Source organism: Procambarus clarkii, chromosome 26 (genome assembly GCF_040958095.1).
Source record: "Procambarus clarkii isolate CNS0578487 chromosome 26, FALCON_Pclarkii_2.0, whole genome shotgun sequence".
Lineage (NCBI taxonomy): Eukaryota > Metazoa > Arthropoda > Malacostraca > Decapoda > Cambaridae > Procambarus > Procambarus clarkii.
This window is the reverse complement of record NC_091175.1, coordinates 27,808,833-27,823,794: the sequence shown is the minus strand read 5'-3', so window position 1 is coordinate 27,823,794 and position 14,962 is coordinate 27,808,833. Positions and strand designations below refer to the sequence as shown.

Sequence of the window (14,962 nt, the reverse complement as noted above, 5' to 3'; positions counted from 1 at the left end):
TCACTGTCATCTGGTGACGTGGTCATTCACTGTCATCTGGTGACGTGGTCATTCACTGTCATCTGGTGACGTGGTCATTCACTGTCGTCTGGTGACGTGGTCATTCACTGTCGTCTGGTGACGTGGTCATTCACTGTCATCTGGTGACGTGGTCATTCACTGTCGTCTGGTGACGTGGTCATTCACTGTCGTCTGGTGACGTGGTCATTCACTGTCGTCTGGTGACGTGGTCATTCACTGTCGTCTGGTGACGTGGTCATTCACTGTCATCTGGTGACGTGGTCATTCACTGTCATCTGGTGACGTGGTCATTCACTGTCGTCTGGTGACGTGGTCATTCACTGTCATCTGGTAACGTGGTCATTCACTGTCGTCTGGTGACGTGGTCATTCACTGTCGTCTGGTGACGTGGTCATTCACTGTCATCTGGTAACGTGGTCATTCACTGTCATCTGGTGACGTGGTCATTCACTGTCGTCTGGTGACGTGATCATTCACTGACATCTGGTGACGTGATCATTCACTGTCGTCTGGTGACGTGGTCATTCACTGTCATCTGGTGACGTGATCATTCACTGTCGTCTGGTGACGTGATCATTCACTGTCGTCTGGTGACGTGATCATTCACTGTCATCTGGTGACGTGATCATTCACTGACATCTGGTGACGTGGTCATTCACTGTCATCTGGTGACGTGATCATTCACTGTCATCTGGTGACGTGATCATTCACTGTCGTCTGGTGACGTGATCATTCACTGACATCTGGTGACGTGATCATTCACTGTCGTCTGGTGACGTGATCATTCACTGACATCTGGTGACGTGATCATTCACTGTCGTCTGGTGACGTGATCATTCACTGTCATCTGGTGACGTGATCATTCACTGTCATCTGGTGACGTGATCATTCACTGTCGTCTGGTGACGTGATCATTCACTGACATCTGGTGACGTGATCATTCACTGTCGTCTGGTGACGTGATCATTCACAGTTCTATTCCTCATAGTTAGTATGCATCAGTTCTGAGCCCCTGAAGGGCATGGACAATAGAAATCAACACACCTCCGAGCAATAGCACGAGTTCAGACAAGAGGCAAGAGGCCCACATCTGGCAGTGGAATGATGTTAGGCTGATACACCAACAAGACAAGAAAGCTTTGTATTGATGATTGATGATGTGTTGCCATCAGTAAGAGAAGCTCTCTCTTCCCCCCACAGTGAGCATCGTACGCCCGGCACCCGCGCGCCGGCAGCATGGCAGACACGTACCGGAGGCAATAGACTGTGATTCACGCCTCCGGCACGAGACCTGACTAGAGTGTGAGCCTCTCTAAGGGTGCCCTTACTGCCTCCCTAAGGGTGCCCTTACATCCTCCATAAGGGTGCCCCTTACAGCCTCCCTAAGGGTGCCCTTACAGCCTCTCTAAGGGTGCCCTTACTGCATCCCTAAGGGTGCCCTTACTGCATCCCTAAGGGTGGCCTTACACCCTCCCTAAGGGTGCCCTTAAGAGCTTCCCTAAGGGTGCCCCTACTGCCTCCCTAAGGGTGGCCTTACACCCTCCCTAAGGGTGCCCTTACAGCCTCCCTAAGGGTGCCCTTACAGCCTCCCTAAGGGTGCCCCTAAAGCCTCCCTAAGGGTGCCCTTACATCCTCCATAAGGGTGCCCCTTACAGCCTCCCTAAGGGTGCCCTTACAGTCTCTCTAAGGGTGCCCTTACAGTCTCTCTAAGGGTGCCCTTACAGTTACTCTAAGGGTGCCCTTACAGCCTCCCTAAGGGTGCCCTTACAGCCTCCCTAAGGGTGCCCTTACAGCCTCCCTAAGGGTGCCCTTACAGCCTCCCTAAGGGTGCCCTTACAGCCTCCCTAAGGGTGCCCTTACAGTTACTCTAAGGGTGCCCTTACAGCCTCCCTAAGGGTGCCCTTACAGCTTCCCTAAGGGTGCCCTTACAGCCTCCCTAAGGGTGCCCTTGCAGCCTCCCTAAGGGTGCCCTTACAGCCTCTCTAAGGGTGCCCTTACAGCCTCCCTAAGGGTGCTCTTAAAGCCTCTCTAAGGGTGCCCTTACAGTCTCTCTAAGGGTGCCCTTACAGTCTCTCTATGGGTGCCCTTACAGCCTCCCTAAGGGTGCCCCTTACAGCCACCTTAAGGGTGCCCTCACAGCCTCCCTAAGGGTGCCCTTACATCCTCCATAAGGGTGCCCCTTACAGCCTCCCTAAGGGTGCCCTTACAGCCTCCCTAAGGGAAGTGAAATCCTGCAAGAGTCAAAGAGAGAGAAAGATCTGGGGGTTGATATCACACTGAACCTGTCCCCCAGAGGCCCACATCAAAAGGATATCATCAGCGGCATATGCTAGATTGGCCAACATAAGAACTGCCTCTAGAAACCGGTGCAAAGCGTCATTCAGAACCTTATGTCAGACCAATCCTAGAGTATGCAGCTCCAGCCTGGAGTCCACACCTAGTTAAACATAGACATCAAATTTACATTTGAGGAGAGATTAATTAGTTACATTTTGTGATAGCATAATTACTTCTGTTGATAGGGTAATTACTTACTATTAATTCCATTTAATAATAAATAAAGGAAATATCTATAAGAATTGTTTTAAAATTAAGAAGAAATGTAATTCATTTTATAATGTTAAATATTATTTCCACCTCTGAGGAAGTGTTCTTGGTTAACATTAATCCGCTCAGGCTATATTAAATTAATCCGTACAGTGATTATATGTGAGTAATTAACTCTAATTACATCGATAAAATGACGTGGATTAATCCCCAGATTTACGTTAAGGATCTCTGATTATTCCCGAGGAAAATCCTTGTAATCCTCAACTCCCTTAGTTTCTGATATCCTCCACACGAGAGAATCCGTGGTTATCCTTGTTGGATATCCTGAATTGGGATGTGCATTGTTATCCTCGATCGTTATCTTTCACTGGGATGTGCACTGTTATCTTTATTGTTTATCTTTGTCTGGGATGTTCATTGTTATCGTTGGTTATTCTTCACTGCAGGTACATTGTTATCCTTGTTGGTTATCCTTCTTTGTTATGCTTATTGTTATCCCTCTATCCTTCCCTGGATAGTGAGGATAGAACTGTTACTTGTATTTGAGAGGCTGACTCATGTCTTAGTGTCTTACAGAGTTCTTAATGGTATGTTATCTTCTTGAGGTTATCTTGAGGTGATTTCGGGGCTTAGCGTCCCCGCGGCCCGGTCCTCGAACCGGGATCGACCGGGATCCGAAACCGGAACCTTAGGACTACGAATCCCGAGCGCTGTCCACTCAGCCGTCAGGCCCCTAAGATGTTCCCTCTTAGTTTGTGTTCTTCATTTCAGCTTCGTTATTTATCTCCACTTTGTGTGTTAACCGTTATCCCGTTATCTTGGAAGTGACGTGTTCTGATACCGTAATCTTCTTCTTGGAGTACCATCTGAGAAATGGACGCGTGTCCAAGCTGTGTGTACCTGGGGACACGTGTCCAAGCTGTGTGTACCTGGGGACACATGTCCAAGCTGTGTGTACCTGGGGACACGTGTCCAAGCTGTGTGTACCTGGGGACACGTGTCCAAGCTGTGTGTACCTGGGGACACGTGTCCAAGCTGTGTGTACCTGGGGACACATGTCCAAGCTGTGTGTACCTGGGGACACGTGTCCAAGCTGTGTGTACCTGGGGACACGTGTCCAAGCTGTGTGTACCTGGGGACACATGTCCAAGCTGTGTGTACCTGGGGACACATGTCCAAGCTGTGTGTACCTGGGGACACATGTCCAAGCTGTGTGTACCTGGGGACACATGTCCAAGCTGCGTGTACCTGGGGACACGTGTCCAAGCTGTGTGTACCTGGGGACACATGTTCAAGCTGTGTGTACCTGGGGACAAATGTCCAAGCTGTGTGTACCTGGGGACACGTGTCCAAGCTGTGTGTACCTGGGGACACATGTCCAAGCTGTGTGTACCTGGGGACACGTGTCCAAGCTGTGTGTACCTGGGGACACATGTCCAAGCTGTGTGTACCTGGGGACACGTGTCCAAGCTGTGTGTACCTGGGGACACGTGTCCAAGCTGTGTGTACCTGGGGACACATGTTCAAGCTGTGTGTACCTGGGGACAAATGTCCAAGCTGTGTGTACCTGGGGACACGTGTCCAAGCTGTGTGTACCTGGGGACACGTGTCCAAGCTGTGTGTACCTGGGGACACGTGTCCAAGCTGTGTGTACCTGGGGACACGTGTCCAAGCTGTGTGTACCTGGGGACACGTGTCCAAGCTGTGTGTACCTGGGGACACGTGTCCAAGCTGTGTGTACCTGGGGACACGTGTCCAAGCTGTGTGTACCTGGGGACACATGTCCAAGCTGTGTGTACCTGGGGACACGTGTCCAAGCTGTGTGTACCTGGGGACACATGTCCAAGCTGTGTGTACCTGGGGACACATGTCCAAGCTGCGTGTACCTGGGGACACGTGTCCAAGCTGTGTGTACCTGGGGACACATGTTCAAGCTGTGTGTACCTGGGGACAAATGTCCAAGCTGTGTGTACCTGGGGACACGTGTCCAAGCTGTGTGTACCTGGGGACACGTGTCCAAGCTGTGTGTACCTGGGGACACGTGTCCAAGCTGTGTGTACCTGGGGACACGTGTCCAAGCTGTGTGTACCTGGGGACACGTGTCCAAGCTGTGTGTACCTGGGGACACGTGTCCAAGCTGTGTGTACCTGGGGACACATGTCCAAGCTGTGTGTACCTGGGGACACGTGTCCAAGCTGTGTGTACCTGGGGACACGTGTCCAAGCTGTGTGTACCTGGGGACACGTGTCCAAGCTGTGTGTACCTGGGGACACGTGTCCAAGCTGTGTGTACCTGGGGACACATGTCCAAGCTGTGTGTACCTGGGGACACGTGTCCAAGCTGTGTGTACCTGGGGACACGTGTCCAAGCTGTGTGTACCTGGGGACACATGTCCAAGCTGTGTGTATCTGGGGACACATGTCCAAGCTGCGTGTACCTGGGGACACGTGTCCAAGCTGTGTGTACCTGGGGACACATGTTCAAGCTGTGTGTACCTGGGGACAAATGTCCAAGCTGTGTGTACCTGGGGACACGTGTCCAAGCTGTGTGTACCTGGGGACACATGTCCAAGCTGTGTGTACCTGGGGACACGTGTCCAAGCTGTGTGTACCTGGGGACACATGTCCAAGCTGTGTGTACCTGGGGACACGTGTCCAAGCTGTGTGTACCTGGGGACACGTGTCCAAGCTGTGTGTACCTGGGGACACATGTCCAAGCTGTGTGTACCTGGGGACACGTGTCCAAGCTGTGTGTACCTGGGGACACGTGTCCAAGCTGTGTGTACCTGGGGACACATGTCCAAGCTGTGTGTACCTGGGGACACGTGTCCAAGCTGTGTGTACCTGGGGACACATGTCCAAGCTGTGTGTACCTGGGGACACGTGTCCAAGCTGTGTGTACCTGGGGACACATGTCCAAGCTGTGTGTACCTGGGGACACGTGTCCAAGCTGTGTGTACCTGGGGACACATGTCCAAGCTGTGTGTACCTGGGGACACGTGTCCAAGCTGTGTGTACCTGGGGACACATGTCCAAGCTGTGTGTACCTGGGGACACGTGTCCAAGCTGTGTGTACCTGGGGACACAAGTCCAAGCTGCGTGTACCTGGGGACACGTGTCCAAGCTGTGTGTACCTGGGGACACGTGTCCAAGCTGTGTGTACCTGGGGACACATGTCCAAGCTGTGTGTACCTGGGGACACGTGTCCAAGCTGCGTGTACCTGGGGACACATGTCCAAGCTGTGTGTACCTGGGGACACATGTCCAAGCTGTGTGTACCTGGGGACACATGTCCAAGCTGTGTGTACCTGGGGACACATGTCCAAGCTGCGTGTACCTGGGGACACATGTCCACGCCAGGTAAGTGGTTAGATTTCAGTAATTGTGAAAGTGATAGTGATGATCACCAGGAGATTGGAGAGTGCAGATACCTTAGTAATCTCTACAATATCATGTTGTCTTGGCTACTCTCTCTGGCCAACTACAACAGCCTGAAACATCATATTCTCGATTTCCGTTAATTAGTTGGTAATTTTTTTTAATTGTCAGGGGAAAGCGCCAAGCCATTACGATTTTATAGCGCTTGGAAGGGGTCAGGATAAGGATTTGGGATGGGACAGGGGGGGGGAGAAATGGTGCCCAACCACTTGTGGACGGTCGGGGATTGAACGCCGACCTGCATGAAACGAGACCGTCACTCTACCGTCCAGTCAAAGTGGTTGGGCTAATTAGTCAGTACCTAGCCCTCGGTACCATGCATGTGCTCCTTACTGCTAGCAGCAGCTAGTAGCGTAAACAAGAGACACTCGCTGCTAGTGAGCTACAGCTGAACACTCGCAACTTAATATAATAAGTTACTTGAAGTTTATATATATATATATATATATATATATATATATATATATATATATATATATATATATATATATATATATATATATATATGCATATATATATAATCTCAGTAAGTTATGGCGAGATAGTTAGTTTAATTTAGTTATGTCCACATTGGAAGGACCAAAATTAATGTAGGAACAGTGGAGATTGACTCGGGTGAAGTTACTGTTACTTCAGGCCAATAACGAGTCCATACTCACTTACATTTGTTTCCGCCTCCACCGGGGATCGAACCCGGAACTTCAGGATTACGAATCCAGAGCGTTGTCCACTCAGCCCGTAGGCTGCTGCTACTTCAGCCAATGACGAGTGCAAACTCACCTACAATTATCCACACCAAAAACACTATCATGTATTTTGTCAATTTATGCAATAACAAATCACCATACTCAATAATTTGTTTATTATTAAAAAAAATAATACAATATTTCACAGTATTTTCACTAATAATTCATACTTTTAGAAAATAGATTTACTGGAGGTTGTGATGATGGCTTTAACTAGAATTACGGCTAGTTTATGTTAAAATGTTGAGCACCATGAGGCAGGGGCTCAACAAGTGGTGCGAGCCCCATGGTGCAGGGGCTCAACAAGTGGTGAGAGCACCATGGTGCAGGGGCTCAACAAGTGGTGAGAGCACCATGGTGCAGGGGCTCAACAAGTGGTGCGAGCACCATGGTGCAGGGGCTCAACAAGTGGTGCGAGCACCATGGTGCAAGGGCTCAACAAGTGGTGCGAGCACCATGGTGCAGGGGCTCAACAAGTGGTGCGAGCACCATGGTGCAGGGGCTCAACAAGTGGTAAGAGCACCATGGTGCAAGGGCTCAACAAGTGGTGAGAGCACCATGGTGCAGGGGCTCAACAAGTGGTGCGAGCCCCATGGTGCAGGGGCTCAACAAGTGGTGAGAGCCCCATGGTGCTGGGGCTCAACAAGTGGTGAGAGCACCATGGGGCTGGGGCTCAACAAGTGGTGAGAGCACCATGGTGCAGGGGCTCAACAAGTGGTAAGAGCACCATGGTGCAAGGGCTCAACAAGTGGTGAGAGCACCATGGTGCAGGGGCTCAACAAGTGGTGCGAGCCCCATGGTGCAGGGGCTCAACAAGTGGTGAGAGCCCCATGGGGCTGGGGCTCAACAAGTGGTGAGAGCACCATGGTGCAGGGGCTCAACAAGTGGTGAGAGAACCATTGGGGCAGGAGCTCATCAAGTGGTGAGAGCACCATGGTGCAGGGGCTCAACAAGTGGTGAGAGCACCATGGGGCAGGGGCTCAACAAGTGGTGAGAGCACCATGGTGCAGGGGCTCAACAAGAGGTGAGAGCCCCATGGTGCAGGGGCTCAACAAGTGGTGAGAGCCCCATGGTGCTGGGGCTCAACAAGTGGTGAGAGCACCATGGGGCAGGGGCTCAACAAGTGGTGAGAGCACCATGGGGCTGGGGCTCAACAAGTGGTGAGAGCCCCATGGGGCTGGGGCTCAACAAGTGGTGAGAGCCCCATGGGGCAGGAGCTCAACAAGTGGTGAGAGCCCCATGGTGCTGGGGCTCAACAAGTGGTGAGAGCACCATGGGGCTGGGGCTCAACAAGTGCTGAGAGCACCATGGGGCAGGATCTCAACAAGTGGTGAGAGCCCCATGGTGCTGGGGCTCAACAAGTGGTGAGAGCACCATGGTGCAGGAGCTCAACAAGTGGTGAGAGCGACATGGTGCAGGGGCTCAACAAGTGGTGAGAGCACCCTGGTGCAGGGGCTCAACAAGTGGTGAGAGCCCCATGGGGCAGGAGCTCATCAAGTAGTGAGAGCCCCATGAGGCAGGGGCTGAACAAGTGGTGAGAGCCCCATTGTGCAGGGGCTCAACAAGTGGTGAGAGCCCCATGGTGCAGGTGCTCAACAAGTGGTGAGAGCACCATGGTGCAGGGGCTTAACAAGTGATGAGAGCACCATGGGGCAGGGGCTCAACAAGGGTTGAGAACCCCATGGGGCAGGGGCTCAACAACTGGTAAGAGCACTATGGTGCAGGGGCTCAACAAGTGGTGAGAGCACCATGGGGCAGGGGCTCAACAAGGGGCGAGAGCACCATGGGGATGGGGCTCAACAAGTGGTGAGAGCCCCATGGTGCTGGGACTCAACAAGTGGTGAGAGCCCCATGGGGCAGGAGCTCAACAAGTGGTGAGAGCACCATGGTGCTGGGGCTCAACAAGTGGTGAGAGCACCATGGGGCTGGGGCTCAACAAGTGTTGAGAACACCATGGTGCTGGGGCTCAACAAGTGGTGAGAGCACCATGGGGCTGGAGCTCAACAAGTGGTGAGAGCACCATGGGGCAGGGGCTCAACAAGTGGTGAGAGCACCATGGTGCTGGGGCTCAACAAGTGGTGAGAGCACCATGGGGCTGGAGCTCAACAAGTGGTGAGAGCACCATGGGGCTGGGGCTCAACAAGTGGTGAGAGCACCATGGGGCTGGGGCTCAACAAGTGCTGAGAGCACCATGGGGCAGGATCTCAACAAGTGGTGAGAGCCCCATGGTGCTGGGGCTCAACAAGTGGTGTGAGCACCATGGTGCAGGAGCTCAACAAGTGGTGAGAGCCCCATGGTGCAGGGGCTCAACAAGTGGTGAGAGCACCCTGGTGCAGGGGCTCAACAAGTGGTGAGAGCCCCATGGGGCAGGAGCTCATCAAGTAGTGAGAGCCCCATGAGGCAGGGGCTGAACAAGTGGTGAGAGCCCCATTGTGCAGGGGCTCAACAAGTGGTGAGAGCACCATGGGGCAGGGGCTCAACAAGGGTTGAGAGCCCCATGGGGCAGCGGCTCAACAACTGGTAAGAGCACCATGGTGCAGGGGCTCAACAAGGGGTGAGAGCACCATGGGGCTGGGGCTCAACAAGTGGTGAGAGCCCCATGGTGCAGGTGCTCAACAAGTGGTGAGAGCACCATGGTGCAGGGGCTTAACAAGTGATGAGAGCACCATGGGGCAGGGGCTCAACAAGGGTTGAGAACCCCATGGGGCAGGGGCTCAACAACTGGTAAGAGCACTATGGTGCAGGGGCTCAACAAGTGGTGAGAGCACCGTGGGGCAGGGGCTCAACAAGGGGTGAGAGCACCATGGGGATGGGGCTCAACAAGTGGTGAGAGCCCCATGGTGCTGGGGCTCAACAAGTGGTGAGAGCCCCATGGGGCAGGAGCTCAACAAGTGGTGAGAGCACCATGGTGCTGGGGCTCAACAAGTGGTGAGAGCACCATGGGGCTGGGGCTCAACAAGTGGTGAGAGCACCATGGGGCTGGGGCTCAACAAGTGTTGAGAACACCATGGTGCTGGGGCTCAACAAGTGGTGAGAGCACCATGGGGCTGGGGCTCAACAAGTGGTGAGAGCCCCATGGTGCTGGAGCTCAACAAGTGGTGAGAGCACCATGGGGCAGGGGCTCAACAAGTGGTGAGAGCACCATGGTGCTGGGGCTCAACAAGTGGTGAGAGCACCATGGGGCTGGAGCTCAACAAGTGGTGAGAGCACCATGGTGCTGGGGCTCAACAAGTGGTGAGAGCACCATGGGGCTGGAGCTCAACAAGTGGTGAGAGCACCATGGGGCAGGGGCTCAACCCCATGTAATTAATTAATTACCTCCTAATTAGGCTGATGTAGGCCTGATACATTAATAATTAGTATAGATTTACTGAACCCCTTTGATTGGCAATTATTAACAATGCAGATAATTTATTGGCATTGACACACTCTAAAATAAACTGCATTTAAGGAATAATTTTAAATAATCCCCGAGACAAATGTATCAGATAAACTCATCCTCGTGATGGGGTTCGAACCTGGGACAAACAGGTGCTCCATACACTAGCATATCCAGCACCATACCCACTAGACCACAGCTAGCTGTTAAACAGTCAACTGGGGGTCTAGTGGGCAATGGGGAATTTTTGCTTTAATTGGTGAGTGGACCAATTACATAGACTTCTTGTCCAGTCACATATAGATAGGGCTTATCTGTTTGTATACAGGCAGTATATATCTGTATATATCTTTCCACACTCATGAACATACACAAGCTCTCGTGTATGTCTGCAGACAAGCTCTGCTGGACGTTCATACACAAGCTCTCGTGTATGTCTGCAGACAAGCTCTGCTGGACGTTCATACACAAGCTCTAGTGTATATCTGCTGACAAGCTCTGCTTGACGTTCATACACAAGCACTATGGTCTAATGAACGTATTTGCAATCTCCCATGAGCATACATACACACGCTCACATGAATGTACACAGACTCACGTTCCTATAGTTAGTTTAGACCAAAGAGCTAGAGCTCAACCCCCGCAAGCACAACTAGGTGAGTACAAGCTCTCATGAACACATAAGCTGTAACAGTTGTCAGGGCCCACCCTCTCTCCCCCCCCCCCCACCAGTGCTGCTCCACCCATCTCTAGTCTCCCTCTGTGGCCCACATGTTCAGGTCTACCACAGGATAGTCTCCCTCTGTGGCCCACATGTTCAGGTCTACCACAGGATAGTCTCCCTCTGTGGCCCACATGTTCAGGTCTACCACAGGATAGTCTCCCTCTGTGGCCCACATGTTCAGGTCTACCACAGGATAGTCTCCCTCTGTGGCCCACATGTTCAGGTCTACCACAGGATGGAGCCATATTTCTAATTGACATTGGGTCAATGTGGGGGTTAATTGACGGTCACTTGACCTCTCTGGCTGACCTCCTGACCTTTCACTCTAACCTCCAGCCCTTTCTTTCTACCTCTCTGGAGGTCAGGAGGCCCCCTGTCTCGACCAGGCCTAGTGATTAGACATGGTTTCTGTGATTGGGCTCTGTATGCCAAATAGGAGTTTCATGGTCGGTGGGTGTAAGTCCTTCCAGGAGTCGACAGTGAGAGTTGAACTGTGAGTGGGGCAACACCTAGACTCTTGGGCCAAGGAAAACCGGTTGTGTAAACTCGGTTGGAATCACAAATTAAGGTAATTGTTCCCTAAATGTTCAATTGCTAATAAGTCAACCATCGCCAGCTAGGTTAGGGACGTACTTGATTTTTAATTAATTAATTTTACATTAATGTCTATTTGGAATTAGTTAATTTTCCTGTCATTCAAATTTCGGCATATATGATCTTGAATTTACTGGGACCTTGGCCTTGTTCAGGGATGTCTCCAAGTACTTGGATATCTAAAGTAATTATCAACACTTGAGTAATTATCAAAGTGGTAATCTAATTCCCATTCTATCGGGTCCTGTCCTCTCTCCTCTGGGTCAAGACAGTGCTAAGTACAGCTATTAACATCAATTACATTGCTTGAGAGGTGACCACGTGGTCTCGTGGCTATGAGGGCAGAACACGTGGTCATGAGGGCGGAACACGTGGTCACGAGGGCGGAACACGTGGTCATGAGGGCGGAACACGTGGTCATGAGGGCGGAACACGTGGTCACGAGGGCGGAACACGTGGTCACGAGGGCGGAACACGTGGTCACGAGGGCGGAACACGTGGTCACGAGGGCGGAACACGTGGTCACGAGGGCGGAACACGTGGTCACGAGGGCGGAACACGTGGTCACGAGGGCGGAGCACGTGGTCACGAGGGCGGAACACGTGGTCACGAGGGCGGAACACGTGGTCACGAGGGCGGAACACGTGGTCACGAGGGCGGAACACGTGGTCACGAGGGCGGAACACGTGGTCACGAGGGTGGAACACGTGGTCACGAGGGCGGAACACGTGGTCACGAGGGCGGAACACGTGGTCACGAGGGCGGAACACGTGGTCACGAGGGCGGAACACGTGGTCACGAGGGCGGAACACGTGGTCACGAGGGCGGAACACGTGGTCACGAGGGCGGAACACGTGGTCACGAGGGCGAAACACGTAGTCACGAGGGCGGAACACGTGGTCACGAGGGCGGAACACGTGGTCACGAGGGCGGAACACGTGGTCACGAGGGCGGAACACGTGGTCACGAGGGCGGAACACGTGGTCACGAGGGCGAAACACGTGGTCACGAGGGCGGAACACGTGGTCACGAGGGCGGAACACGTGGTCACGAGGGCGGAACACGTGGTCACGAGGGCGGAACACGTGGTCATGAGGGCAGAGCACGTGGTCACGAGGGCGGAACACGTGGTCACGAGGGCGGAACACGTGGTCACGAGGGCATGAGGAACAACACAGGAAATATTTACAGGACGGCTACTACAGATTCTCTCACCAACTGGTGAGGGAATTTGAGGGAGAGTTGAGGAAATTGGAATGTCCGGTGTCTTGAGTGGTGGCTTGAGCGGTGGTTTGAGCTGTGTCTTGAGTGGTGGCTTGAACGGTGGTTTGAGCTGTGTCTTGAGTGGCGGCTTGAGCGGTGGTTTGAGCTGTGTCTTGAGTGGTGGCTTGAGCGGTGGTTTGAGCTGTGTCTTGAGCGGTGGCTTGAACGGTGTCTTGAGCGGTGTCTTGAGCGGTGTCTTGAGCGGTGGCTTGAGCGGTGGCTTGAGTGGTGTGTTGAGCGGTGTCTTGTACAATGACAAACATAGGACATATGACCAGATCAGGGAATAATATAATTAAAAGAGCATTTTGATGGAGGGAAGAAATTTTTCTCGAATGAAAGAAAGAAGAAAATAAACTGCAAGAAAAGATGGTGAGACTGAGAGAGTGGACTGAATCGTATTACAAAGAGAAAATGGGAAAGATGAGAACAGGGAAGTAAGAGATTAAGGAAGACTGGGAAGTAAATTAGAAGAACTTGAAACATGCATAACGAAAGTGGTACGAGATTGGAGAATGAGGGGGACGAGGAAGCAAGATTAAATAAACTTGGGAATGAACATGGCATCATGAGGGGTCAGTGAAGAGAATGAGGAGGGAAATAGGGGAGAAGAGGACAGGGGATTAAAGCAGAAGAGGGATATTGCGAGGATTAATTGGAGTGGAAGTGAAATCGAGGCAGGAATAACTGCTCTTTGAAAGGATGCAATTGGAAGGGGTTTTGAAATGCTTGGATGCTGAATCCTGCTGAATTGCTGAATGCTGAACTGGTGGCTGAGGAAATGATTGTGACACAGAAAGGTGACTCACAATGTCGCTGTGTCAGACATGGAAGGAAAGTTCCACTTGTTCTGTTTCAGGTTTGCTATACGCTGCGATTTACAGAAGGTGATTATAATGTATTCATTGACAAATTTATAACGTAAGTGGAACAGCAGATAATAGGGCAAGGATCCTTCACACTCCCCTCTCTTCTCCTACACCCCAACCCCACACCCTCCTCCACCAACACCCCCCCACCCCACAAACACACCCTCTCCACCCCACAAACACACCCTCTCCACCCCACACTCCACTAACACCCCCACTCCACCTCTTCACCATCACCCCCACCCCACACAGCCCCATCTCCACCAACACCCCCACCCCCACACAAACATAACCACTGTAGCCTTTGTCACCCCCCCTAACTCTGACCCCACCACAGCTCCTTCCCCTCACCAACTCTCACTACACCAAGGTTGCTTCCTCCCCCACTGGATCACAAGTCCAGTGTGCTGTCCACTCGGCCGACCGGCTCCCCCTGGTCGGCCCCGCGGCCTGGTCGAGGACCGGGCCGCGGGGACGCTAAGCCCCGAAATTATCTCAAGATAACCCCTCACCTTCTCTGGCTTCCTCACACATCCTCAGCGGCCGTTTTATTTTATATATTTATATATAGGGGAGCCGGTCGGCCGAGCGGACAGAACGCGGGATTTGTGATCCTGTGGTCCTGGGTTCGATCCCAGGCGCCGGCGAGAAACAATGGGACAGAGTTTCCTTCACCCTATGCCCCTGTTACCTAGCAGTAAAATAGGTACCTGGGAGTTAGACAGCTGTCACGGGCTGCTTCCTGGGGGTGGAGGCCTGGTCGAGGACCGGGCCGCGGTGACACTAAAAAAGCCCCGAAATCATCTCAAGATAACCTGAAGATACAAGAGTTGTTACATTCTTGTACGGCCAGCAGCACGCGTAGCGTTACGGGCGGGTTCCCTGGACCACGACCCGCCAAATGGTTTAACAGCCAGGTACCCATTTACTGCTGGGTGAACAGAGGCTACAGTTAAGGTTTGGCGTTCAGTCAACCCTTCCCGAGCATCAGGTAATACTCCTTCACGTAAACTCATTCTGTACAACACTAATAATGGATTACCTGGTACGTGTGAGACTAATCTCAGTAGACTGTAAGTAATACCATCCTCTCCAGGAGCAGTTGATTTTCCCATCTTTAGTGCATGATTTAATTCCCATTCAGTTACATCATTAAGGTCCGACACGTCGATAGCTGTACAGGCAAGATTGATGGTTCGTTGTCTGTTGGGGCGTGTGTCATCAAGTTTGTGCTGTATGTTAATGGACAAAGACAAAGAGTGTATGGACAAAGAGTGTCATTGTTCCTATCCCCAAACCACACTCAGATAATTATAGACCCATATCTTTAACATCGTGTGTTTGTAAAGTGCTTGAACGTATTGTTCTTAACCGACTCA

The 14,962-nt window shown here is 52.0% G+C and overlaps 1 protein-coding gene across 1 annotated transcript; it reads left to right on the top strand.

Annotated features, from left to right (window-relative positions):
- Window positions 1-7,108: 7,108 nt before the first annotated feature.
- Window positions 7,109-12,676, top strand: LOC123756913 (PE-PGRS family protein PE_PGRS16-like). Its single transcript, XM_045740324.1, has 2 exons — window positions 7,109-7,267; window positions 11,765-12,676. Exons 1-2 carry the CDS (start codon window positions 7,109-7,111, stop codon window positions 12,674-12,676), a joined length of 1,071 nt encoding a protein of 356 aa, XP_045596280.1.
- Window positions 12,677-14,962: the final 2,286 nt, after the last annotated feature.

Excerpts from the sequence above, each read along its gene's own strand:
- LOC123756913 (XM_045740324.1), top strand. The coding sequence starts at position 7,109 with ATGGTGCAGGGGCTCAACAAGTGGTGCGAGCACCATGGTGCAGGGGCT. Across the intron at positions 7,268-11,764 it reads GTGCAGGGGCTCAACAAGTG|GTGACCACGTGGTCTCGTGG; the intron begins GTAAGAGCACCA and ends ATTGCTTGAGAG.